General features: G+C 39.5%; 1 protein-coding gene across 4 annotated transcripts in view; it reads left to right on the top strand.

Annotated features, from left to right (window-relative positions):
* The window catches only part of MALT1 (MALT1 paracaspase), a 56,771-nt gene extending 38,063 nt beyond the window's left edge, over positions 1-18,708 (top strand). For all 4 annotated transcript variants that reach the window (XM_060761332.2, XM_060761331.2, XM_067464647.1 and 1 more), the window contains 7 exons: positions 2,855-3,032; positions 4,784-4,858; positions 7,228-7,355; positions 9,293-9,442; positions 13,823-13,980; positions 16,386-16,511; positions 17,813-18,708. In XM_060761332.2, the coding sequence (XP_060617315.2) occupies positions 2,855-3,032; positions 4,784-4,858; positions 7,228-7,355; positions 9,293-9,442; positions 13,823-13,980; positions 16,386-16,511; positions 17,813-18,259 (1,262 nt within the window). In that variant the 3' untranslated portion in view covers positions 18,260-18,708. The remainder of the gene's footprint in view (positions 1-2,854; positions 3,033-4,783; positions 4,859-7,227; positions 7,356-9,292; positions 9,443-13,822; positions 13,981-16,385; positions 16,512-17,812) is intronic.
* Positions 18,709-24,947: the final 6,239 nt, after the last annotated feature.

The raw sequence follows: 24,947 nt of genomic DNA, 5'->3' as shown, positions 1-24,947 counted from the left end.
TTGTGACTTTGGCTTAGCAACACAAGCAGTGTCATTAGAAGCAGTCCCAGAACTTGAACTCTTCTGCATAGGAGCAAAACTTCTCAATTTGCGTTGAGCTTCAAATTCCATAATTTTCCCTGAAATAAAAGGTATCGTGAGATCCCTGTCTGGAATTCCATGAAGAGAGTCCATAAACGCATAAAAAGGGCGAGATAGAGATCCCATCAAGATTAACGCTTGTTGCTCAGGGGGAAAAATAATGTCTCTTGCTCTCAACTCCGAAAAAAGAGCCACAACTTTTGTAACATGAGTTTGAACTGGAGTGCCCTCCTCATGTTTGAGGTTAAACAGCTGTCGCATAAGAATTATCTTTGAACCACTTGATTGTCTTTGAAACATATCTTTAAACAGATTCCACGCAGTTTGTGCATGAAGAATATTATGAAGGTGAACCAACAAAGAATCTGACACAGACAACTGAAGAAGCGCCAAAGCTCTTTCATCTTTTTGTTGATCCGCAGGAGTTAATTGAGCTGGCAAATTCTCAATTATGTCCCATAAATTCTGGGAAACAAGATAAGCTTTAAATCTGATGCTCCAACTGAGCCAGTTACTATCAGATAGTTTATCAAAAGGGAGTGAACCAACTTGAAGAGGCGGCAAAGCCATTTTGGTATTTCACTTTAAAGTCCCAAAGTTCCAGAAACAAAATACTTACTGCACCAAAAAAGAAAGGACCCCCAGTATACCCGGGTTTCAGCCCAGCCAATTTATATTCACTTCTTCAAGTAAAATTGGCTTCTAGCAGTCCATTATCTTTCAAAACTTTGCAGTAATCCTCTGGAATTCAAACACAGGGTCTGACTCACAAACTGTTTGCTTCTTCTTTTGGCTTCAGAAACATTTGCTGAAAAAAACCTTTTGTGCAAGGCAAGACAGGAAAGCAAACATAGTTGGCCCTTGCTGCTCAGGCACGTAGAAAGCAAATTCTCCAACATAGCAAGCCATAAATCTTCTTGATTTCTCTGAAGGCAAATCTTCCAAGGTTTAGTGTTCAGCAGCAAGCTATCACTTTAAACCTCGCTGCTCACCAAAGCAGCCAGGAGCAGAAGACTCAAAAATGCCTTCAAAAAACTTCTTAATGTTCCACCACATATTTCAAAAACAAACATCACCTCAGACGCATGGATTATGCAGCGTATCTGGGCCCATAACCTGTCAGCAGAGTTGTAATTTCAAAATAAAAAATAACAATTCTTCAGCAGAAGCTTGCTTTATTAAAGCTTCATAGTGGAAACTCAGAAAACAAACATCAGACCCTTAAACAAAAAACCTCCAACCAAGACCAAGATCCAGACCAAGACCCAGAGACCGCAGGCAGATGCAAACCATTATAACAAACAGTAATTAGATCCACCTGCACCCAATTGACCAAACCCAAACCACAAGCATTTCAGCAATTAAAGGCACAAACTTACTTACACAAATATAACCAAATACATACAATGAACAATATAATTTTGCACATTTTACAATACTTCTAACAAGATCATATTCCAGATGTATAGATTCAGGGAAGTCAAGGATATAATGACCTGGAAACCTCTCATTCTTGTGTTCAAGATCAATGTGTAGCACTTGACAACAACAAAACGACATCCAACACACTTGGAAGACACCAAGGGAAAAAAAACAGATCATGGGCATTCCTGATACCACTAGAATTGTGACATCTCTTAACTCTTGAGTTTTTGCAAGGGCATTTCACAAAGAATTTTGTTATCTGAGTGTCTTTGATAAATAGTGCACTCAATTCTCCATCTGTGAAATAACTTTGGGAAGGAGACCCATTCATTGTATCAGAATTCCACAACTGCAGTTTTATAGCTCAGAAGAGACATCATATGTTTTATCATGTAATTGTATCCTGATTACTATATTTGTCTTCTCATTGCCCAGTAATTGCTTATGCCTGGAGGGCTGTTTATAAATTACAGCAAAAACAAAAATTTATATTTTCCTGGATATTATTTTGAATGTCTGTGGAATATGTAGAATTGTGTTGTGTACAACTTAAATCTGCATTGTCAAAGGCTTTCACAGCCGGAATCACTGGAATGCTTGTGTGTTTTCCCGGCTATATGTCCGGGTTCTAGCAGCAAGCAAAACGTCAAGAGAAAATGCTGCTAGAACATATCCATACAGCCCAGGAACTACACAACACTCCAACTTGATTCTGTTTTTGCAGTTGTGTGGGATGCAGAAGAGGGTGATGTGTGGGGAGGAGCGTAGCTCTGATTGATGTTAATGAGTCAGGCAATCCACTCTGGATTCTACTCTGCAGTTTAAAGAAGCTATCCAAAGTGCTCGATCTGCCTTAGGGATAGATTCAGCACTCCTTTAAAGTATGGACTAAAACCTGGAGTGAATTCACTACTCCATGTGATGGAGTCACCGTCGCATGGACACCAGAGTCCCCCACAATCTCCTGTGAGGATTTTGAACAAATGCCACATGCAAGTGAGGCGTTGGCCACTTCTTCCAAATGTTCACTAAGCTTTTCATGATGTTGTGTAAGTTAAAGGAAATGTTGTTCCATAATATGCAAACCTGACCAAACTTCCAGCCTCAACACAAAAGTGGAGTGCTTTCAACAGGGAGTGCTGCAATGGCAGAAAATCATGTCTTTGACCATTTTTCAAGGATTGCCATAAAAATATAGTAGGAAATATCTTTGTCAAGTCAGATCATCCTCCTGAAGGTCACCCATTCTGTCAGCCTGCTTGATAGCTTTGTGATGCAAATTAAATTGAGTATTGGCTTAATATAATATCTACATACTATTCTGATGATGTGTTTTATTTTTCACTAGGTTTGTTATATTATGCTGGCCATGGCTATGAAAACTATGGAAACAGTTTCATGGTCCCCATCGATGCCCCAAATCCGTATCGAGCTGCAAACTGTCTCTGTGTGCAAAACATTCTCAGACGGATGCAAGAAAAGCAAACCGGTCTCAATGTGTTTTTACTGGATATGTGTAGAAAAAGGTATTAAAATGCTTTCCTCACTTAAGGAATTCTTCCCTAGAGTAAATCAAGGCTCAAGTTGTGTTAATTCTGTAGAAAAAGGCACATTAATCAGCTAAAAGATACACACTTATTAGGTCATTAGCTGGACACATATGTCACCGTCTTTTAGTCTCCAGGTTTTGAATTCAGAGTGAATACAAAAACAATTACAGAGTGAATACAAAAAAAAATTACCATTGCAACCTAGTGATGTTTGATTATGGGTAAATCTGTGGAAGAAGTGAGGACAAAGAAGAATGCCCCTGTCTAGACTGTGTTGATTCAAATAATAATTCTTTCCATCTTGCCTAGCAAATATAACACTTTTATCACTTCATGCAAGAAGAGCTGAGCTGAGGCTTTTTTTCCAGAGTACTGAAAATTTCATTTCAAGAGATAAAAACTTCTGAGAGGGAAGCAGGATAGCATGCTGGGTTTCCCTCATTCTGCTGGTGATCTCTTGTCATGGCTAACACTCCTTGCTCTTCCCACTCCCAGTTGCAACAGAAGAAAACTGTTTGTAAGGAAATATAGCACCTGCTCTTTCTCTTTGTATATATGTTTTCAAGGCTTCCAGTGCCTGTGGTGAGAGTCTTCAAAGTTCTGGGCTTGAGAGCCTTTCATGTGAATAGCATATTGTTCTGTTCATCTCTGACTGTTGTTGCACAGGATGGATAGGCCTAACTAAACAGACTTTTAAAGAATGTATGTGCCCATTTTATATCACCTGCCTTTGAGTAATTTGTCACAGCATCAGAACACTTAGCTTAATTATGAATTATCAGTATTTTAAGCCAGAAAAAGGCATGCGCAAACTTTTTCACTACTTAACAGCGTACGAGCTGTTAAGAATTGTGGGAGTTGAAGTCCAAAACACTTGGGAGGCCAAAGTTTGCCCATGCCTGCAGTAGAGGCTTAATCAACAACTTCAAAACAAATACTCTTGGTATCTGCTGGGGTTTGACTTCAGGACTTCCAGGATCCAGGGATTTTCCATTCTCAAAATACAATGGCATAGCAAATTAGTTATCCTTTGTATAAAATAGCAAAACTGTGTGTGTTTTTGTTAAAGGTAAAGGTTTCCCATTGACATTAAGTCTAGTCGTGTCCAACTGCGGGGGGTGGTGCTCATTTCCATTTCTAAGCTGAAGAGACTGCACTGTGCGTAAATACCTCCATGATCATGTGGCTGGCATGACTGCATTGAGCGCCGATACCTTTCCACAGAAGCGGTACCTATTGATCTACTAAAATTTGCATGTTTTCAAACTGCTAGGATGGCAGAAGCTGGACCTAACAGCGGGAGCTCACCCTGCTCCACAGATTCAAAGTGCTGACCTTTCAGTCAGCAAGTTCAGCAGCTCAGCAGTTTAACACTATACATACACACACATTCATTCAAGTCACTGATGGCTGAATCTCTGGATATTAATTATTACTATGACACATCCTTCTTTGGGCCAGAGACCACCTTATTAGATGCATAACTGATCAGCCGGATGGCTGAGTGTATATGCCAAGAGTTAAAGAAAGGAAGAAGAGACTGAGAAGTGTATTATATTAAATGAAGCCAAAAACTTAAACATTGCAAGAGATCATAGAGTTGGAAGATACCACAAGGACCATCCAGTCCAATCCCCAAGTTACAATATTATGTAGAGCAGAAAACAAATCAAACTGTTTGCTTAACCCTTTTAGACTAAACCTCTGATTTTTGTGTTTAAATACAGGAATGAGTACGACAATACCATCCTCATCCTGGATGCTTTGAAGGTTACAGCTAACATTGTCTTTGGATATGCCACGTAAGGAAATTATTTGAACTTTGTACATTTTTTAGATGTGTCTCCTGCTTTAGTTTTAAAAAAGGACAGTGTGATAGTTTATTCTGACCTACTAAGAAAATCATCTATTGACCTTTCAAGGAAAGAGATGAATAATGTATGAAGCGCAATTTGCTTGTAGCTATAGCAAGAGTTTGTGCTCATTTTTAGTCATTACAAACATATGGATAAATTTGCACTCCTCATTATCATATAAATTTTGTATGGTGTACAGTGAAGATGCACCGTAGAGTTTCTTTCAGTAATGGATAGTACTCTGCTGTGAATCTCAGGTGTGTATACCTTTTTCTGGTCTAACCATAGGAGTGAAGAAAGAGTTAGGTTGCTAAAGTGGTTATCTGAATACAGGTATCTTCCTGACCACTTAAACAAAAACCCAGTTCCAGAAGCAGATGATATAGTGATGAAAGAGATACATTTGATATGCCTTAATTAATTAATTATTTTCCCCTTGTGGTGAGGAGAAAAACACATTAGTGCAAAGATCATGCTGGGCTGGGAATTCTCTTGTGATAAAATGTCTGTATGGGAATTATTGACTGATATCCTGCTCTTGATGGATGTGGGCATAGGTGGAACCCATGCCTCTGTGTGTTTTGTAGAGTTGTTGCTGGGTTTGAAATTGTTGTTGTTGTTGTTCATTTGTTCAGTCGTTTCTGACTCTTTGTGACTTCATGGACCAGTCCACGCCAGAGCTCCCTGTTGGTCGTCACCTCCCCCAGCTCCTTCAAGGTCAATCCAGTCACTTTATTTTGTGCAATGACTACAAATCTCAGAAAAAAACTCACCTTCCCCCAACATAGACACATAGTGACTGTTGAAGAATGGGGGCAACAGAATATCTGCCTGTGTTTCTGTTGTCAGACATAAAACAATGAAGATATCTTTGCACCTTCTCGGGGCTTCTAGAGGCACTGGAAGATCATTGTCATTGTGTATCTGGTTATGGGACCATAGCAGAAGGCAAAATTATAACATCGTCCTCTAGGACCGCCAAAGGACCCATGTGAAGTCTCAGCAGGTGCCTTCATCACTTGGCTATAATAATGTAGCTGGATCCTACTTGGGTATCACCTCGGCTGCACCATTCACTACATGGTCATGTTGAGGGGGATGTAGCTTGAAAAATACTGGGTTTCAAGCACAAAAGACATGAAAAATCATGGTGTTCCCCTTAGTGGAGCTTTACACTATGATACCATGATGCAAGATCTGTCATTACTGTTTTACAAAATTAAAGTAAAGGCAGAGAGAATTTGATAAATCCCATCTATCCAAGTCTTACATTTAGTAGAGTAAATATAACTTGAGTTCTTTATATACTTATATGAGCGTAAGGCTTGTTGAAATCAGAGTCCCATGTGTGCTTTACAGCAGGTAGGTTATTATTTGTCATCACAGGTATTCAGCATTATAGGAATTTAGAAGTACAGTGAGACCTGCATATCTGTGGGGTTAAGGAGATATGTTCCTGACTGGACTATAGTTACCATACACCAAATGCCATTAGATTATCTGACTTCTGGTCCCAACATACCTAGGAATTTTCTAAGTTCTCCAGTGCAACTTTATGGTAACTTGCAGAATAGACTATAGAATCATCTGGAGAACGAAGCAGATTCCTAGAGAAATACTCCCCCCCCCCCCCCCAATAAATGGATAAATGAAATTGCAGTTATGGAGCAATTCCTACTATCTGCTTCAACAAGCCAACTGGGGTTCCTAGACCATGCTGGCTAGACCCATTCCAACCATATTCCTCACCAGCATTTTTAATCCACCTAAGAAGGTTCTCCATGTGGTCATTAATTAAGAACTTCTCCAAGTCATGGAAAGAGCCTGGTGTAATTATGATCTCTCAAGTAGGGAAACATCTCCACACCTATATAGCAGATGGGACAACCACATGAGACAATAGCAGGTGGGTTCTCATGAAGGGTTATTTTGGATTATAGGAAGCTGTTTCTTCAGCAGATAGAATGTGACCTGCATCCAGGTTTTATCTCTGCTATGGATTTACTGTATGTCCTTGAGAAAAATGCTATTTTCCAACCTATAAAGATAGAGTTCCTGGCAAATTCAGCACTGTGTTGGCAGAGTGCAAATTTGTCTGCAAGCTTTATCGAGACCTTGAACTAAAATGTAGATGATGCTTACTGGAGTGTCTTGTAAATATTTGCTGGTTTGTAAACTGTGCTATGGAATCTAATTTTTCACTCGCTATAAAGCTCTTTTTAATGAAGATTATTTAGATTTGCTTAGCTGTACTCTACTGCTGTGCCTCCATCCACCCTGCAAATACTGTTTTGCTGTTAAAATGTATTTTAAAGATGCCAAGGAGCAGAAGCATTTGAAATTCAGCAGTCTGGATTATCCAATGGGATTTTTGTGAAGTTTTTGAAGGAACGTTTATTGGAGGACAAGAAGATTACGGTTCTTCTTGATGGTGTGGCAGAAGGTGAGAGAAAGCTGTGAAAAGTAAAGAAGGAAAACTTTGGATTCACTATAATTGTGCAATTTAAAAACTATAGCTGAGAAGGGTCAAAACTCAATGTAAAGAAGCTGTTTTGTGCAGCCCAATTTGGTTAGTGCATATCAATTTCTCAAAAAAAAAAGTATTAAAACTCAACTTATACCATGGAAAGAAGTTGTGTAGTGCTATGATTGCCCAAATGTACTTAACCTATTCCTTAGCACTTAAAATTTGCCCCTTCCAATATGTGTTTACCACATGGGGTATTTGTACACGTTTTAAATCTGCTTCTGGAGCCCTAAGGAAAAGAAACACTTTGGAGTGAACAGAGAGCTTCACAGAGAAAATTGTTGATGGGAAAATGATATGTGTATACATCCTGTCACTTCTCTGCTGAAATTCAATCTGTTAAATTTATTGTTGTGCTGTATTTTATGATCTTCAGCTTTGTTTTGTTTTGTGGAGTAAAGGAAAAGAGCCTTCTAAAGTTATGTTTTAGGCTACAACCCTCATAATCCTTTAACTCAGTTGTTCTCAACCTGTGGGTCCCCATGTGTTTTGGCCTTCAACTCCCAGAAATCCCAACCATTTCACCAGCTGTTTGGATGGCATGATTTTAATTAATGTTTAATAGTTTATGTTTTAATAGTTTGGTAAGGAGCCCCAGGTGGCACAATGGGTTGAACCAGTGGTTCTCAACCTGGGGTCCCCAGATGCTTTTGGCCTACAACTCCCAGAAATCCCAGCTAGTTTACCAGCTGTTAGGATTTATGGGAGTTGTAGGCCAAAAAACATCTGGGGACCCCTGGTTGAGAACCACTGGGTTAAACCCTTGTGCCAGCAGGACTGAAGACTGACAGGTCGAAGGTTTGAATCCGGGGAAAGCATGGATGAGCTCCCTCTGCCAGCTCCATCTTCCCATGTGGGGACATAAGAGAAGCCTCCCATAAGGATGGTAAAACATCAGAACATCCAGATATCACCTGGGCAACATCCTTGAAGATAGCCAATTCTCTCACACCAGAAGCAACTTGCAGTTTCTCAAGTCACTCCTGATACGGAAAGAAAAAATGTTTTTTAATTGTAATTATTTATTTTAATATATGTGTGTATGGCATCAAATTGCTGCCTGTTGTAAGGCTGCCCTGAGTCCCCTTCCAGGTGAGAAGGGTGAGGTATAAATATGATACATAAATAAATAAATAAATTTCTGGGAGTTGAAGGCCAAAACATCTGGGGACCCACAGGATGAGAACCCCTGCTCTACCTGGTACAGCCATGGGAGTTGTAACTCTTCCAAATCTGCAAAGCAACAATGAATGGCTTTCAAAGCCCTGCTTTGCTCTTTTATATTCTTTAATTTTTTCATTTTGCCTCCATTCACTTTCCTCATTTTCCTTGGGGTGCTGCTTCTTTGGCATTATTTCTTATACTTGAAAGGGCTTCTTGATTGCCTGACCTCAGATAATCAGAAAATCCATAACAAACATATTAATGTTGTCAGTGCCATGAGCCAATCATATTTGAAGTCAAGACATTGCAAAAGTAATTGTGTGTGTGTGCAAGGGAAGGTTCTGATCAGCCTAACAACACGTGCATACAGAAGACAGGGGAAAATACTGAGAATATCATTATTGCCATGATTCTTAAAATGTATAGGTCATATTGAATGTGAACCATTTACGTGTGCACACATGTGTCTCCACGGTCTGGCTCATGTGGAAGAACTTGCACAGCATGTTCCACTGTCCCGAATCTTAAATAGCCAGGCTTAAATGCCCCTTCAAAATGAGGTTTGTCATGGAAACGCTGACACACTTATAACCATAGCAACATAGTGGCACTGCTGGGATATAGGTGCTTTAATTAGCATTTTCAGCAGCTTTGATTCCTAGAAAATGATTTGTATCTTTTATTTTTAGATATGGGCAAGTGTCACCTTACCAAAGGCAAGCAGGCTTTGGAGATTCGCAGCAGTTTATCTGAGAAGAGGGCATTAACTGATCCTATTCAGCAAACCGTAACCTCAGCAGAGGCATTGGCACGGAATCTGCAGTGGGCAAAAGCACATGGTAAATACAGGAAGTAAATATGGGAATACGCCGCTTAATTAGTTGAGCTAAACCGTTCCTATCCCAGGAGCAATGAATCACAGTATTGTGCATATATTAAAATTCTAGGTATTCCTTCTGTCTTCTCCTTGCTCTGTTGTCATACAGATTTTTCTACCCTCCCTCTCCCTGTGCAGTTTTGCTGTTGATGCATGAGAGGCAGATAACTTAGCATTTGAATTGATGCATATCTCAAATGGAGCAATTTGAGAGCATGGGTTGAAAGTGTATGTGTGTGCATGCACACTATGCATACATGTGCAAATGGAAGAAGGACAAGACAAGGAGGGATCAGATCAAAGGGAACCTATTTATTTATTTATCTATCGTGTCAGGAGCAAACCAAACAGTTGTATTGCATTTTTGAACAAACAAACAAACAAAACACAAAGTTTGCAAGCTTGGTAGTTGATTAAATGTCTTTTGACCAGTAGCTAGCCACTTGGAGTGCCTCTGGTGTTACTATAAGAAGGTCCTTCATTGTGCATGTGGCAGGGCTCAGGTTGCATTGTAGTAGGTGGCCTGTAGTTTGCTCTTCTCCACACTTGCATGTCGTGAATTCCACTTTGTAGCCCCATTTCTTAAGATTGGCTCTGCGTCTCGTGGTGCCAGAGCACAGTCTGTTCAGCACCTTCCAAGTCGCCCAGTTTTCTGTGTGTCCAGGAGGTAGTCTCTCATTTGGTATCAGCCATTGATTGAGGTTCTGGGTTTGAGTCTGCAACTTTTGGACTCTTGCTTGCTGAGGTGTTCCAGCGAGTGTCTCTGTATATCTTAGAAAACTATTTCTTGATTTAAGTCATTGACATGCTGGCTGATACCTAAACAGGGGGTGGGCAGGAGATGTCTCTGCCTTGGTCCTTTCACTGTTGGCTGCTACTTCCCGGTGGATGTCAGATGGTGCAATCCCGGCTAAACAGTGTAATTACTCCAGTGGTGTAGGGCGCAGACACCCCGTGATAATGCGGCATGTCTCATTAAGAGCCACATCTACTGTTTTAGCATGGTGAGATGTGTTCACACTGGGCATGCAAGCTCAGCAGCATGCCACCAGCTCTTTTTCCATCTTAACTTGGCACAGGGGTCTTTTTAAGTGGGGTGGGGGCAGTTCACAGTTCCTCAGACTGTTGGGGGGGGGGCGAAGTATAGTTTGGAAAAAAATGAGCTGATTCCTATATACACTGCACATATCTTATCTGCAATGCAAAAAAAAATCAAATACAAAACAATATTTTAAATAAAGAACAATTTTCATCAACATGAACTTACCCATTTTTCAATGGGAAGTGTGGGCCTACTTTTGGATGATGAAATAGTCAAGTTAATTAGGATTGTTGTTGTATGCCTTCAAGTAATTTCAGATGCAGGGCAAACTAAGTCTAAAGTTTAGGGCAGGAGCCAGGTAAATGACCTTGGAGGACCGCATCCGGCCCACAGGCCTTAGTTTGCGGACCTCTGGCTTAGCAAGAGGACATTGATATCATATAACCAGGCTTTTCCAACTCTATCCTCTGCCTTTATTTGCAAAGCAACTGCCACATGAAAAGTTCACATTCACAAGTGTATGGCTGTAGCAATGTATTATATAATGTTTGGAAAGAAGCTGAAGTGGCATATATAATAAGATAGCACAGTGGTTCTCAACCTGTAGGTCCCCAGGTGTTTTGGTCTACAACTCACAGAAATCCTAGCCAGTTTCCCAGCTGTTAGGATTTCTGGGAGTTGAAGGCCAAAACATATGGGGACCTATAGGTTGAGAACTACTGAGATAGAATCATAGAGTTGGAAGGCATCTCAAGGCCCATCCAATCCAAGTCCCTTCTGCCATGGAGGAAGACACGAAGCAAGCGCTGCTGTTGTAATGGTTTTGCCATGTGCCCAGAAGAGCACACCTCATTTGTTGGCTTTATATTTTCATCAACTGCCATTAAGTTAATGCTTAAGTTATGCATTTTGTTAAAATGAAGCAATAAAGGGTGTAATTTTTTAGTAATTTACTGATATATTATTTTAGAAGAGAAAGAAGATGGTAAATAAATAGCAGCAAGGTATGATCTGTGCAAGATAGATGAGGCAGTTTTGAAGATCTAGTAACATCTGTTTCTCTAGTGGAGCCTCCGGTGGTGCAATGGGTTAAACCCTTGTGCCAGCAAGACTGAAGACCGACAGGTCATGGGTTTAAATCCAGGGAGAGTACAGATGAGCTCCCTCTGTCAGCTCCAGCTTCCCATGCAGGGCCATTAGAGAAGCCTTCCACATGGTAAAACATCAAAACATCCGAGTTTCCCCTGGACAACATCTTTACAGGCAGCCAATTCTCTCACAACAACTTGCAGTTTCTCAAGTCACTCTTGACATGAAAAAAAATCAATCTGTTTCTCTTACTTTTGGTGGGAACACAGGTGTTTCTGGGAACCCAGGGGTAAAAATGTATTCCCAAATAAATAAGGAGAGAATGGAGAGATAAGCCAACCTAGCTCCAAAACCTGATTCTTGTGAAGAGACCATCCATAATGACAGTCAGTAGAAATTGGGCAGCAGGATGGACAGAAAGGTTTGCCCAAGCCATGTATCAAGCAGACTCTTATTTTTTCCATCCCTTCACTTGAGAGCTGTTCCTCTGAAGATTTCATTCAAATAAAGGAGAGAAACATATTTGACATTCAAAAACTCTCCATGAACTTTATAAGAATTCCTGCTTAATTGCTAAAGGGGAACTTAACTGCAGTAAACATTATATGAATTAACAAAGGCATAATTAATTTTTACCTACTATGAGAAAGTGGCTGGGCTGAGATTTAATATGATTAGATTTAATGTGGCAGACTAACAAATTGCCATGAATGTGTTTACAAACTGAATGGATGGATTTAAACTGGTGAATGCTATCATCTAGCGGCCAAATGTACAAATTGCAAGAGGAGGCTCAGGGAAGTGGGATTTGTTAAGGTTTTATATATCAAATGTTGTTTTAGTAGGAAAACATTAAAGATACAGTCCTCTCTAGCTAAAATTGCAGAATTCTGGCCAGAGTGATTTGGAGGATTTTAGATTGATGAAAGAGGAATTTAAAAACTGCAGAGCAAGATTTGGCCAGAAATTTGGATTAAAAGAAGATGTTGAAGATAAAGACAGCTGTTAAATTACAGCTACAGAAAAGATAATTAATCATAGAGTTGGAAAAGACCTTGTGGGCCATCTAGTCCAACCCCCTACCAAGAAGCAGGAAAATCACATTCAAAATCACACTCCGCAGATGGCCATTTGTTCCATGCCTCTGTTTAAAAGCTTCCAAAGAAGGAGCCTCCACCACACTCTGGGGCAGAGACTTTCACTGCTGAACGGCTCTCACAGTTAGAAAGTTCTTTCTAACATTTAGGTGGAATCTCCTTTCCTGTAGTTTAAAACCATTGTTTTACGTCCTAGTGTTCAGGGCAGCAGAAAACAAGCTTGCTCCCTCCTCCCTATGACTTCCCCTAATGTATTTATATATGACCCTCATCATGTCTCCTCTCAGCCTTCTCTTCTGCAGGATAAACATGCCCAGCTCTTTAAGCCACTCCTCATAAGGCTTGTTTTGCAGAATCTTGATCATTTTAGTCGCCCTCAACTGGACACATTCCAACTTAGAGTCAGCATCTCCTTTAAATTGACATAGTATTCCAGGTGTGGTCTGACCAAGGCGGAATAGAGAGGTAGCACGACTTCCCTGGATCTAGACACTAGACTCCTATTGATGCAGGCCAAAATTTCATTGGCTTTTTTTTTTTTTTTGCCACCACATGATATTGTTGGCTCATGTTTAACTTGATGTCCATGAGGACTCCAATATCTTCCCCCATTCTGTATCATTGTATTTCATTTTTTCTGCCTGTGGAGTATATTGCATTTGTCCCTGTTGAACTTCATTGTGTGAGTTTTGGCCAATCATCTCTCTAATCCGTTAAGATTGTTTTCAATTCTGCTCCTATCTTCTGTAGTATTGCCCATCCCTCCCAATTTGGTGTTTTCTGTAAACTTGATGTTAGTTCTATATTAGTAAGTTCTATATATTTTTCCTGTCTTTATTGTGTGTCTTTATGATACTTTAATGTGTGTAATTCTTTTTCTTTTTGGTAGTGTATACTTTGTTTTTGGTGTATTTGATTTTATTTGAATGGTATAAAATGATTTACCAAAAAATCTGTTTCCTTATGTAGATTGAAATGTTTTTGTTTTGACTATTAAAATAAATTTCATAATGACAAGGTACCTAGTGATTAATTAGTATAAGGAAAGATAGTACAGTTGATTTTGAAAGAGAGCCGTGCTATACTATTTTTAATCAAATGTCTTGCTTTCCAGAACTTCCTGAAAGTATGTGCCTTCAGTTTAATTGCGGTGTCCAAATTCAGCTGGGTTTTGCTGCAGAGTTCTCCAATGTGATAATTGTCTACACAAGGATAATTAAGAAACCACCTGAAATTACAGTGTGCAATGCATATGTGACAGATTTTCCTCTTGTAAGTTGGTGTCATGAGGCTTTGTGGCATCCTTTCTTTTAAGATGATGAAAATAAATCAAGTCAACACAGTAGCCTCAAAGCTTAAATTTTATCATTTGGTCTTAAAAGGTTTTTGGGGGAAAAAGATGTCCTACTATTGATCAATCTGGGATAGGCAAAGGTCTGGCTTGCAGGATCCACTTTGTTTTTGTATCAAAATTTCCCTTTGTCAGAGTTGTTTCCTTGACTTCAAAGAGTGGAAATTGAAGGCCCACTACAACTTGTGGCCACATCCATCTAGGAATTGGTGGACTTGCTGGCATTTCCAGTTTTCTCCTCCTTGATTCAGCAAGTTGTGGGAACATCTTTCTTATCTCTCTCTTTTTAAAGTCAAAATGAAAATATATTGCTCAGATGTCCTTATTTGTTTCCTCTCTGTTGTTGTGCTGTTCTTCTTTTTTGACTTAGGTGATGGTTGGAGTTTTTATGTAGATATCTCTCTCTCTGTGTGGGTTTTCTCTAAACAGTGTGTCCCAATTGTTGATCTGGTTTGTGGATGACTAGGACATCTAGAAAAGGCAGTCTTCCTTCATTTTCTTTTTCCATGGCGAATTGGATGTTTGGGTGGATGCTGTTAAGATGGTCCAGGAACCTGTTTAGTTCTTCTTCTCCATGGCTCCAAATGGTGAAAGTCTCATCCACATATCTGAACCATATAGTGAGCTTTTTGGTTGCATGTGGACAATTTCAACAGAAAGGAGAAAACTATGAAAATGAACAAAATCTGGCTACCAGTATTAAAAAAAACTCTAAAATTAGAACAGCACAACAACAGAGAGGAAACAAACAAGGACATCTAATCACCTCTCAACAAAAGATTGCTCCAGGCACTGCCAGGCAATCAAATGCAAATCAAGGTGATCAGTTGAAACATTCACACCTAGCTCCAGCAGACAAGAGTCCTTTGTCCCACCCTGGTCATTCCACAGATATATAAACCCTTTTTCCTAGTTCCAATAGACCTCACTACCTCTGAGGATGCTTGCCATAGATGCAGGCAAAATGTCAGGAGAAAATGCCTTTAGAACATGGCCATATAGCTCGAAAAAACCTACAACAACCCAGTCATATTCCCTGCTCTCTTGCAAATACCACTTGCACAAAGATGAACTGTAAAGAACTGGAACATGGCTGTCATCTTTAAAAAGAAATTAAGCTTGAGCCATATGATAAAATAACACATTCACATCTCCTGGACTTAGTTAAAAGTTGGCAGAAGCCATTAGGTTTTAGCATTATCAAACTTTGATGCAAATATGATTTATTACATGGCTAGTTAAAGCATTTATCTTGCTCCAGTCATCCCTTTTGCCCACTAGTATGGATTTAAAAAAAACCCTGCACTTATCCTGTTCATGCTCAACATCATCATCATTATTGTCATGGCAGGCAGATTTTAAAAATAATAATAATAATAATCAAGACTTTCAAGACTTGATTTTTTTAAAAATGGCTTTTAATGCTGCTTCTGTTTTTAAATCTGCTGTGTATTTTAATTATATGCCTTAAAATGTCTTGGTGTTATTCATAGTATAATTATATTTTAATGCTTTCGTGACAGTTGGCCCCTCGTATCTAAAGATACAACCATCCACAGCTTGAAAATATTACACAGCAAAAATCCAAAAAGGCCAAACTTGATTTCTCCATTTTATATAAGGGGCATCATTTCACCACACCATTGTATATCATGGAATTTGAAAAAGGTAAAGGTTTCCCTTGACATTAAGTTGTGTCTGACTCTGGGGGTGGTGCTCATCTCCATTTCTAGACCAAAAAGCCAGTGTTGTCCATAGACACCTCCTAGGTCATGTGACCAGCATGACTGCATGGAGTGCCATTAACTCCTCGCAGAAGTGGTACCCATTGATCTACTCACATTTGCATGTTTTTGAACGGCTAGGTTGGCAGAAGCTGGGCCTAACAGTGGGAACTCACCCCACTCCCCGGATTCAAACTGCCAACCTTTCGGTCAGCAAGTTCAGCAACTCAGTTTAACCCGCTGAACCATCAGGGGGGCCTTGAACTTGAATGGAACTTGAATTTCCACAGATTTTGGTATCCATAGGGAGTCCTGGAATGAAATTCTAGCAAATCGCACAGTATACTATATTTGTTTTAAATGTAAACCAATCTTTGTCCCTCTTTTGGGGGGAAAGGTGGATACAAAGGTAGCAGAGATTATAACAATGACAATTGCATCAAGACTTTTTTTCATTCAGCAATGTGTTGTTGTTGTATTTGGGATTTAGATATCCTTGTGGATCTACTACAGATCACCAAAAGATCTGTCAGTACATCCAGCTCTACCTTTTTCTTGTGCCAGTGGTAAACTTACAGGTTGTTTTTTTAATTTTTCATCAGGATTTGGATGTGGATCCTAAAGAGGCAAATAAAGGAACTCCCGAAGAAACTGGCAGCTATTTGCTTTCAAAAGACTTACCCAAACATTGTCTCTATACTAGAATATGTTCCCTACAAAAGCTAAAGGTTAGTCTATATTACTTTTGTCTTGCAATAATGGTGCTTTATTGAGTCACAAGAATAAGATGGAACATTTTGTAACATAAACACTAGTAGCCTTCAATAACAAGGTGCCCTTTTGAAATAACCCAGTGGTGTAAAATCTTCCCATGGATCCAGTTTTTGGGGGTGAAGCCAGGGGTGTTCCATGTGGGATGAGAAGGCCTCTTAGTTAAGGTTGCTGAATGTGGATTCTTTAATTCTTGAGAAAGTGTTGTGAATTGAATGGGAAACTGTCTTAATTTTGGAAGAAAGGGAAAAAAGAGCTACAGTAGAGTTTCACTTATCCAACCTTCGCTCATCCAACGTTCTGTATTATCCAACGCAATCTGAGTCCTGCCCGGATCCACAGCTGTTTCAATACATTGCGATGTTTGGTAAATTCATAAATACAATAATTACGGCATAATTTTCCTATGTATTGAACTGCTTTTTCTGTTGATTTGTTGTAAAACATGATGTTTTGGTGCTTAATTTGTAAAATCATAACGTAATTTGACATTTAATAGGTGTTTCTTTAATCCTTCCTTACTATCCTACATTTTCGCTTATCCAACGTTCTGCCGGCCCCTTTATTTTGGATATGTGAGAGACTACTGTACTTTGTTTTCTTGCTCCATTTCAAAACTAACCAAAGCAAAACAAATGGGAACTTTAGTTACTACACTGCTATGTAGCCAGGATAAGAAACTGCTTGGAATATGGGAATGAATTGTAAAGAAATTGTTTTCATCTGTATAAAACTGTGCATGTGTATTCGTGCATGTGTGTACATACACACACACACACATAATGAAGAGCATCTGGCATCCCTTAATTTGTAAATCATAATAAATTATGATGAATTAGCATGTGCTAAAATTAATACGTTGAGGACAGGCACGTTCAGCTTTTACTTCTGTCCTCTTTGATTTCGAAAGCACTTTTCATTCAGTGACCATATTAGCAAATCTTATTTGTGAAATACTAACATCAATTGAGCCTGTTGTTAGCATATGTTTTTACATAAACATCTTTAAAATAAATGTGGAATGTTATTACAAATAGGGAATATTCTAGCCTATGGATGTGACAGCTTCTTCTAATAATGATGATGTAATTGATAGTGAAACATTAGAAATGGCTTGTGAAAGTCTGCAATATGAATTCTTTCAATAATACAGAACTATTTGAATCAGAATTGCCCAGTATGTTTGAACTTGAATAGATATTGTGTTTATTTTGGCAATAAGTGCTCTCCATTAATGGTCTTACTTCTTAATTTATAGGAAGACTTAACCTTCACAGTTTACCTCCACTATGAATATGATGGAGTAGATGAAGTTGTGGACGAAAGGAAAGTGGTGAACATTGGCAAACCGCTCATTGCTAAATTGCGCATTCATCAAGGAATCGGGAAGAATAGCTGTTTCCAGCACTGTTGTGCGCCTAATAGGCCTTGTTTTACCCAGTCATCTGATGCCCAGCCAGCTGTATATCATCCTTCTCGCCCAAATCATCATCCACATTCCTATGCAGGCTTTTCCCAACCAAACTCTGCTCACCCAGAAGACATTTTGCATCCAGCGATGTGCCACAGTGATATGACTCCAAATAGACTGATGGCATGGCAGACAACATGGCCATATTCATTTAGTTCAAACCAAGGCAATATGCCTGTGGAAACAACAGATGAACTGGAATCTGATTTCTCAGAAAACTTCAGACTGTCTTAACAGTAGCCATATTCTTTACATGACCATTTGTTGGTGACATTACTCAGGTAGACCCTTGCAATGCTGCTTGTGTGTTTTAGGATTTGGAAGGAGAGCACTGCTACTAGTAGAGAACATTGGTGTGAATCCAAACTAAATTTGGTCACATGGAGTTATCCACTGAAATTAAGCTTGTCTAGACCTATCCCATAGGAAGTACAGACCTGTCTGTACTTTTAGAGATGGAAACTGGTGAAATGTATTGCTTCATTCCCAGATTTGCCCATATTGAAAGCCAGGAATAAGAAAACTAGAAGTCACGTGTGGATGCAGTAACAGGAGTCATTTGGTTTAGGCAGTTTGTTGATTATCCTCAAATCTATTAATGGGCCGGCAACATTCAGAGGATAACGATGGGGTAACAGATGTTAACAGAAAGTTGATTGTGACAAATAAATGAAATGAGCCTATTTGGCATCTGCTGGCCACATTTGGAAATAGGGTGTTGGGAAAAGTCTTGGTCTGATCCATCTGGGTGGCTAAAATCACAATGGTGATACTCAAAGAACAGACTTCAGAATACCAGTTATTGGGGAAGATGCCCAGGCAGATCCAGTTAGATTCATGCCATGGTGGGCTTTCCATAGAGCACCTAACTTGATCATTATGGAAACAGAATGCTGGGTTAGATCAGCATTTTGTCTGATCAGTATGTAGCCAATATTTCTGGAAATTTCAGCACCTTCTCATAGTAAAAGGTAAAGGTTTTCCCCTGACATCTAGTCATGTCTGAATCTGGGGGGTGGTGCTCATCTCCATTTCTAAGCCGAAAAGCCGGCATTGTTCCTAGATGCCTCCAAGGTCATATGGCTAGCATGACTGCATGGAGAGCCATTACCTTCCTGCCAGAGGAGTACCTATTGATCTACTCACATTTGCATGTTTTCAAACTGCTAGGTTGGCAGAAGCTGGGACTAACAGTGGGAGCTCATCTCACTCTGACCACTGACCTTTCAGTCAGCAAGTTCAGCAGCTCAGTGGTTTAACCCACTGCGCCACCAGGGTCTCCTAATGGACACAAAAAACCCATGACAGTTTTATGAGGATTTTCCTAGCCAATTAGTAATGTACCACAAGACCAACATTACCATTTATAAGACAGAAAGGACAGGTACTTTTGTTTGCCTTTAGAAGCTGTTTCATTAGCTAGCAAAAGTGATAACATTATACGAATAATACTCATCTAACCTATATTACCTTCATAATTTTTTTTCAAAAAACATTAACATTCCTTTCTTACATGCAATAGCAACCTTTTGTAACTATCAGGCTTTTGGTTTGTTAAGTTTAGATTGTTGGCATCTTGTACAGAGAGATGGGTCAGTTCATCAGAAACCAGCCATGAAAAATGCTTCTGGATCTTTGCACTGAATTTTATGCTTGCTGAGAGAGAAATGTAAAAAAATGGAATACAGAGGCATTACTGCATTTAATAGTAGGGAACCCGCTGGCAAGTGATTGGGAAGGCCAAGAAAGCTAGAGAATCAGTGGGACCTTGAGGAAGGAGGAGAACAAATTGTTGAGGATGAGGAGCACAAGCAGGACTAAATACTTTGGAAGGAAATGGACAATGCATTGTTTATATCTCTTACTTAGAGTGGCTATGAGGAACAGCTTTGCTCCTGCTGTAAACAGGCACATGAAGGAGTAGAGTGCATGATCGACAAAATATGTGCCAGGATCTATACCAGAAATCTTACAGCTGGTAAACTGGCTGGGATTTCTGGGAGTTGTAGATCAAAACACCTGGGGACCCACAGGTTGAGAACCACTGATCTAGACCTTCAGAAATATTCTTTATTTTATTTATTACATTTGTATTCCATCTTTCTCTCAACTTGGGACCCAAGGCAGCTTACAAACAATAAAACAACATAAGCTTCCCTAGTCATAACATGAACCATACAAAATACTGTTTAAACTTAGTAAAGTTAAAATTAGAGTACACAGTACTCTAAGGGGACTTCTGTATGTAATTATTCATTCAAAGGCTATTTGAACAAGAATGTGATACATTTGAATAGAGTATCCAGTATCCAGTCTACATCTAGTACAGGTTGAGTTTCCATTATCTGTAAATCCGAAATACTCCAAACCCCAAAACATTTTGGTACCCATTGGCAACCATCTATATCTAGCTCAGAAGTGGGAAAAATGTGGAGAGGCAGAGGAAGGATTTTCTCTTCTTGCTTTGCTAAAAAAGCGGAAGTATAAGTGGCAGCAAAGAAGACAAATCTATCCTTGAGGAAAACCCAGGGGACACAGGAGGTGTAACTAGCCCCCCTTCACACCATTCCTCATTTATGATGTCTGTGCAAATATGAGTATTCCAAAATCCAAAATAAACCTCTGATCCCAAGCATTTTGGAGAAGGGAACCTCAACATGTATTTTGTTTGTGAGTCTACATCCACTATATTGTTTTTGTCTGTTTCAGTTTATTAGTTATATGTATTTTCCAAGAAGTAATGCATAAAATGCCTACTACATAGCTGGCATTTTCAAAAGCTACTACATAGTGGCTTTGTAACATTTGGTGCAGGCTATTTATGACATACTTGCTTTAAGTGCCAAAGAACAGCTCTGAACTTCCATCTGTGGTTCAAGACTTCTTTAAGAGATGCTCCAATTGCCATGGTAACAGTTGTCTTGGCAAACATTGCCACTTGGAAAACCCTTTTGGCTTCTCCTTCAATGTCAGAGATGGGGGCATTGTCTGGCATGGCTGGTGATGGAAGCCAAGAGATGGCTTTAATCAAAAACCTTGGAACAGAAATCCCATTGGTTTCAATGGACTGGAAAAGTTTTGGTTCCTTTGTTTTTGTTTTAAAGCTCAAAAGGGAAGGTGCAAAAATTGATCTCACTCAAGTACTCACTGATGTGACCCCCCCCCCCCCCCAATATCCATGGATATATATTCCCAGAGTTTATGTGGATATGTGAAATCACACAGAATAGTAAATTCTATTACTCTCTACAGGACGAACAACAGAGTTAGGGAGAAGAGAATGCAAAAGGGGCCCTAAGTGAATAACTGATAAAGGAAACAATGAAAGTCAAACCATGTATATCGGTTCTCCGTATACAAGAAACACCATGCCATTACTTTTTAGCATTTCTGGCTAAAAAGGACAGGAAACACTGTTTTCAGACACAAGAGTATCAGTGTGGTTGTTATTATGAGCATCCCTAAAACTTTCCACTAGAGAGCACTCGTTGCACATTTGTTATTCTAAAAAGAAAACACATTTTTATAGGAGCCTGCAAAGGCAAGGACATGCCATGAGTTTGGAACTATAGCATAAAACTATTTTCTAAATACACATTTTCAAATATATTTCCTTATGCCTATTTAAAGCAAGAACTACACTGCAAAGTTTGGGGAAATGTGAGAATCTGAAAGAGAACATTTTTTCCCATACCCATAGATCATTTTGCACATCAGAAACTTTCCCAATGTCCTGGTTTCTTACTTTTAATTAGAATATTGTATTTAACCAAGACTTTTATACCTTTTCAATCCAACGTACTGTGCCATTCATAGCATTCTTAGAAAGGGATGATTATCTGCTATTATTGTTATTTTCTTCATGATATTTTTCTGAAAGAAATCCATGTTTTGCAACACCCCTAAAACTAAGATAGACACATCAACCAAGTTTCTAGTAAATACAACACCCCCCCCCCCCAAATTGTCTGATTTGCTTCAAGCCTGTGTCAAAGGTTTGCAGTTGTTTTACAACAAATTTTGAGGACATAGTGAAACAATTGCACAGGTTTAGAAGGGCTTCCAAATTTGGGGGTTCATAGTTAACAAAGCTTACTATAAGCTTTGCCTTTCTAACATTTAGGTGGTGTCATTTATTCTGGCTCACAGTGGTTCTCCCTGGTGGGCTTTACTAACACTTCTGGAACAACAAGGAACTGAATCTGGGGAATGTATTGTTGAAGGCTTTCATGGCTGGAATCACTGAGTTGCTGTCGGTTTTTCGGGCTGTATGGCCATGTTCTAGAGAGACTACTTCTAGAGCATGGCCATGCAGCCTGAAAAACCAACAACAACCCACTGAATCTGGGAACTTTGACAACCTAAATACACTATACAACTGGGGTCACACTGTTTCTCTTCACTAGACCATTTGTCAGAACTATGGTCAAATAAAATTAGAAGGGTACAGGAAACAGTTTTTGGAATGCACCACTTTAAATTGCAGCTACATGGGGTTCCCAAAGGTTAAAAAGGTTAAAAATAATCCTGAACCCCATGTCCTTTGTTTCTGTATTTAAGCTAGCTAGTATGGAGTTTAGCAGCATACACTGTTGAAGACTTTGCTTGATTTGACTGATGAAGGAAGAAGAGATAAGCAGATGAAAATTGAGAGTTCTAAACAGATGTCTCTTGCCCTCTTCTTTGTGGATGCACTACAGAAATTGGCAAAATTATGTTTTTAGCCCCCATCAACTCCCAGCTAGCAAATTCTTTGGCTTCACTGTCCAGAAAAACTCTGATATTCTTCCTCTAAAAAGTTCAATCACCACCTTGCTCTTGCCTTATCAAATAATGTTTGCTGTCTAGGCCTCTATAAGTGTGGGGAAATAAAGGCTATTATGTATTTTAATTTTTTTTCACTTGATGAGATTTATGTTACAGCCATGTTATTCTTAGTGTGAAAAGAAGTTACATGCTTAATTAATTTTTACAAAGGTGATGCTCATTTAGGGGAAAATATATAATAGGGATGCATAAATGCATCTTTGTCTCTGTAATTTCTTTGTCAATACAATCTGGTACTGGAGTGGATACGTGCAGCGAGTGTGCTTTCCAGAAGTATCTGATGGGAGGCTGAGTGAAACAGGATAGAGGATCAGGTGTATCGTTGGTCTCTTTGACCAGAGCCTTCCATTTACTTTAAAGAGAGTCTTGTTTTATCCATCCATACCTCCATCTCTTTCGTTTTGAGAGAGGTGTTGCACTTGAGCCCTGAAACACCTTTTCACCACAAACCACACTCTGTCCAGGCAATCCAGTGAGTAAAAGTTTATTAAGAGGAGAACATATTAAAAATTAAGCAAATCTAAAAAGGAGAATCAAAGTTCAAACAGTTATTTCCAAGATTCAAAAAATCCTTTCAAATTAGTCTCGAGAGTCAATCCCTAGATATATCCGTAAACATGATAGCATGAATCCCAGGCAGGCGACCTATGCCAAACATGAAACTAGAACCAGGAATAAACTTAGAAACATGAATACATGAATACACAAATGTAGGACCAGGAGCAGAGAGCTGTTCACCAGCAGAAAACCGCTTAAAAGGCATCAAACTCTCCCATGATATCATTCATTGTACACCTGCTTTTCCTCTCCTTATCTCTAAGCTGCTGGGAAAAGGCAATCTGTCTCTGTTGTATGCTCTGCCTCTGAAGTTCCAAGCGCCTTGATCTAGAGCAGTGGCTCTCAACCTGTGGGTCCCCAGGTGTTTAGGCCTACAACTCCCTGAAATCCCAGACAGTTTACCAGCTGTTAGGATTTCTGGGAGCTGAAGGCCAGAACATCTGGGGACTCACAGGTTGAGAACCACTGACCTAGACATTCATTGCCCACATTTATCTCAACCTGTACTTCTGGAAGATTCTCATGAGAACTGATATCACTTTCTCCAGTTTAATGGGAACTGCCAGAAGATTCTAAAACAACTCTCTCCAAGCCACTTGTATCCTCTGGGCCCTCTGAATCTATCCCAGCATCTCCTTCCTCATCTTCTGAGCACTCAGAATCTGACCAAGCTACAAGAGGTATCAGTTGCCGGGTGCCTATGCAACTATGACTGCAGGCTATGCCTACTTTGTTTTAGTACCTCCACTGTCCTTTCATGGTATTGGAATAAAAGACTCCACCATTATTATTTCATGACTGCTGCTATAAAAGACAACAAGGCAGGTTTGGGAATGTTCTACCATCAGGGGCGGCTCAACCCATTACGCAAAGTAAGCATTTGCAGTATAGTTGATTTTGCCCAGGGGTCCTCTTGAGGCACTCTTGGGGGAAAATAGATCTTGACATATGCGAGTTGTAGTTACTGGGATGTATAGTTCACCTAAAATCAAAGAGCATTCTGAACTCCACCAGTGATGGAATTGAACCAAATATGGCACACAGAACTCCCATGACAAACAGAAAATATATATCAGTGATTGGTTGGGGGGGGGGGGGCAAAATACTGTTTGCTTACCTAGGGCCGCCTCTGTGTACCACTCTGCAGGCAACAAGTTTTTATTCTTTTCTTCTTCTTTTTTACAAGGTTTCAGCTATTGTGATGTTTCTATCTTGCTCTTCAAATTATGATCATTTATAGTTCTTGGGAAATTTTAGTCTTTGGAGCATTTACATCAGACTTGGCAATTGGGCAGCCCTTTAGATGTTGGACTTCAACTACCAGCAGTCCTAGCTAGCATAGTGAATGGCAAGGAACACTGGAAACTCACTCTAGGGTTGCTCTAAGTTGGAAGTGAGCAATATCCACCCCTGGTTCTCTATTTCTGCCCATACTTTTTCAACTTGCAAAATTAGCAGAAAACAGCTTAGTGTCACACAGTTTGTGGAGAAGAGAGATAGCACATCATCAAAATGAATGATACACACAGTAACTCTG

Source organism: Anolis sagrei, chromosome 2 (assembly GCF_037176765.1).
Source record: "Anolis sagrei isolate rAnoSag1 chromosome 2, rAnoSag1.mat, whole genome shotgun sequence".
In the NCBI taxonomy this organism is placed as follows: Eukaryota; Metazoa; Chordata; class Lepidosauria; order Squamata; family Dactyloidae; genus Anolis; species Anolis sagrei.
This window is presented reverse-complemented; position numbering and strand designations above follow the sequence as displayed.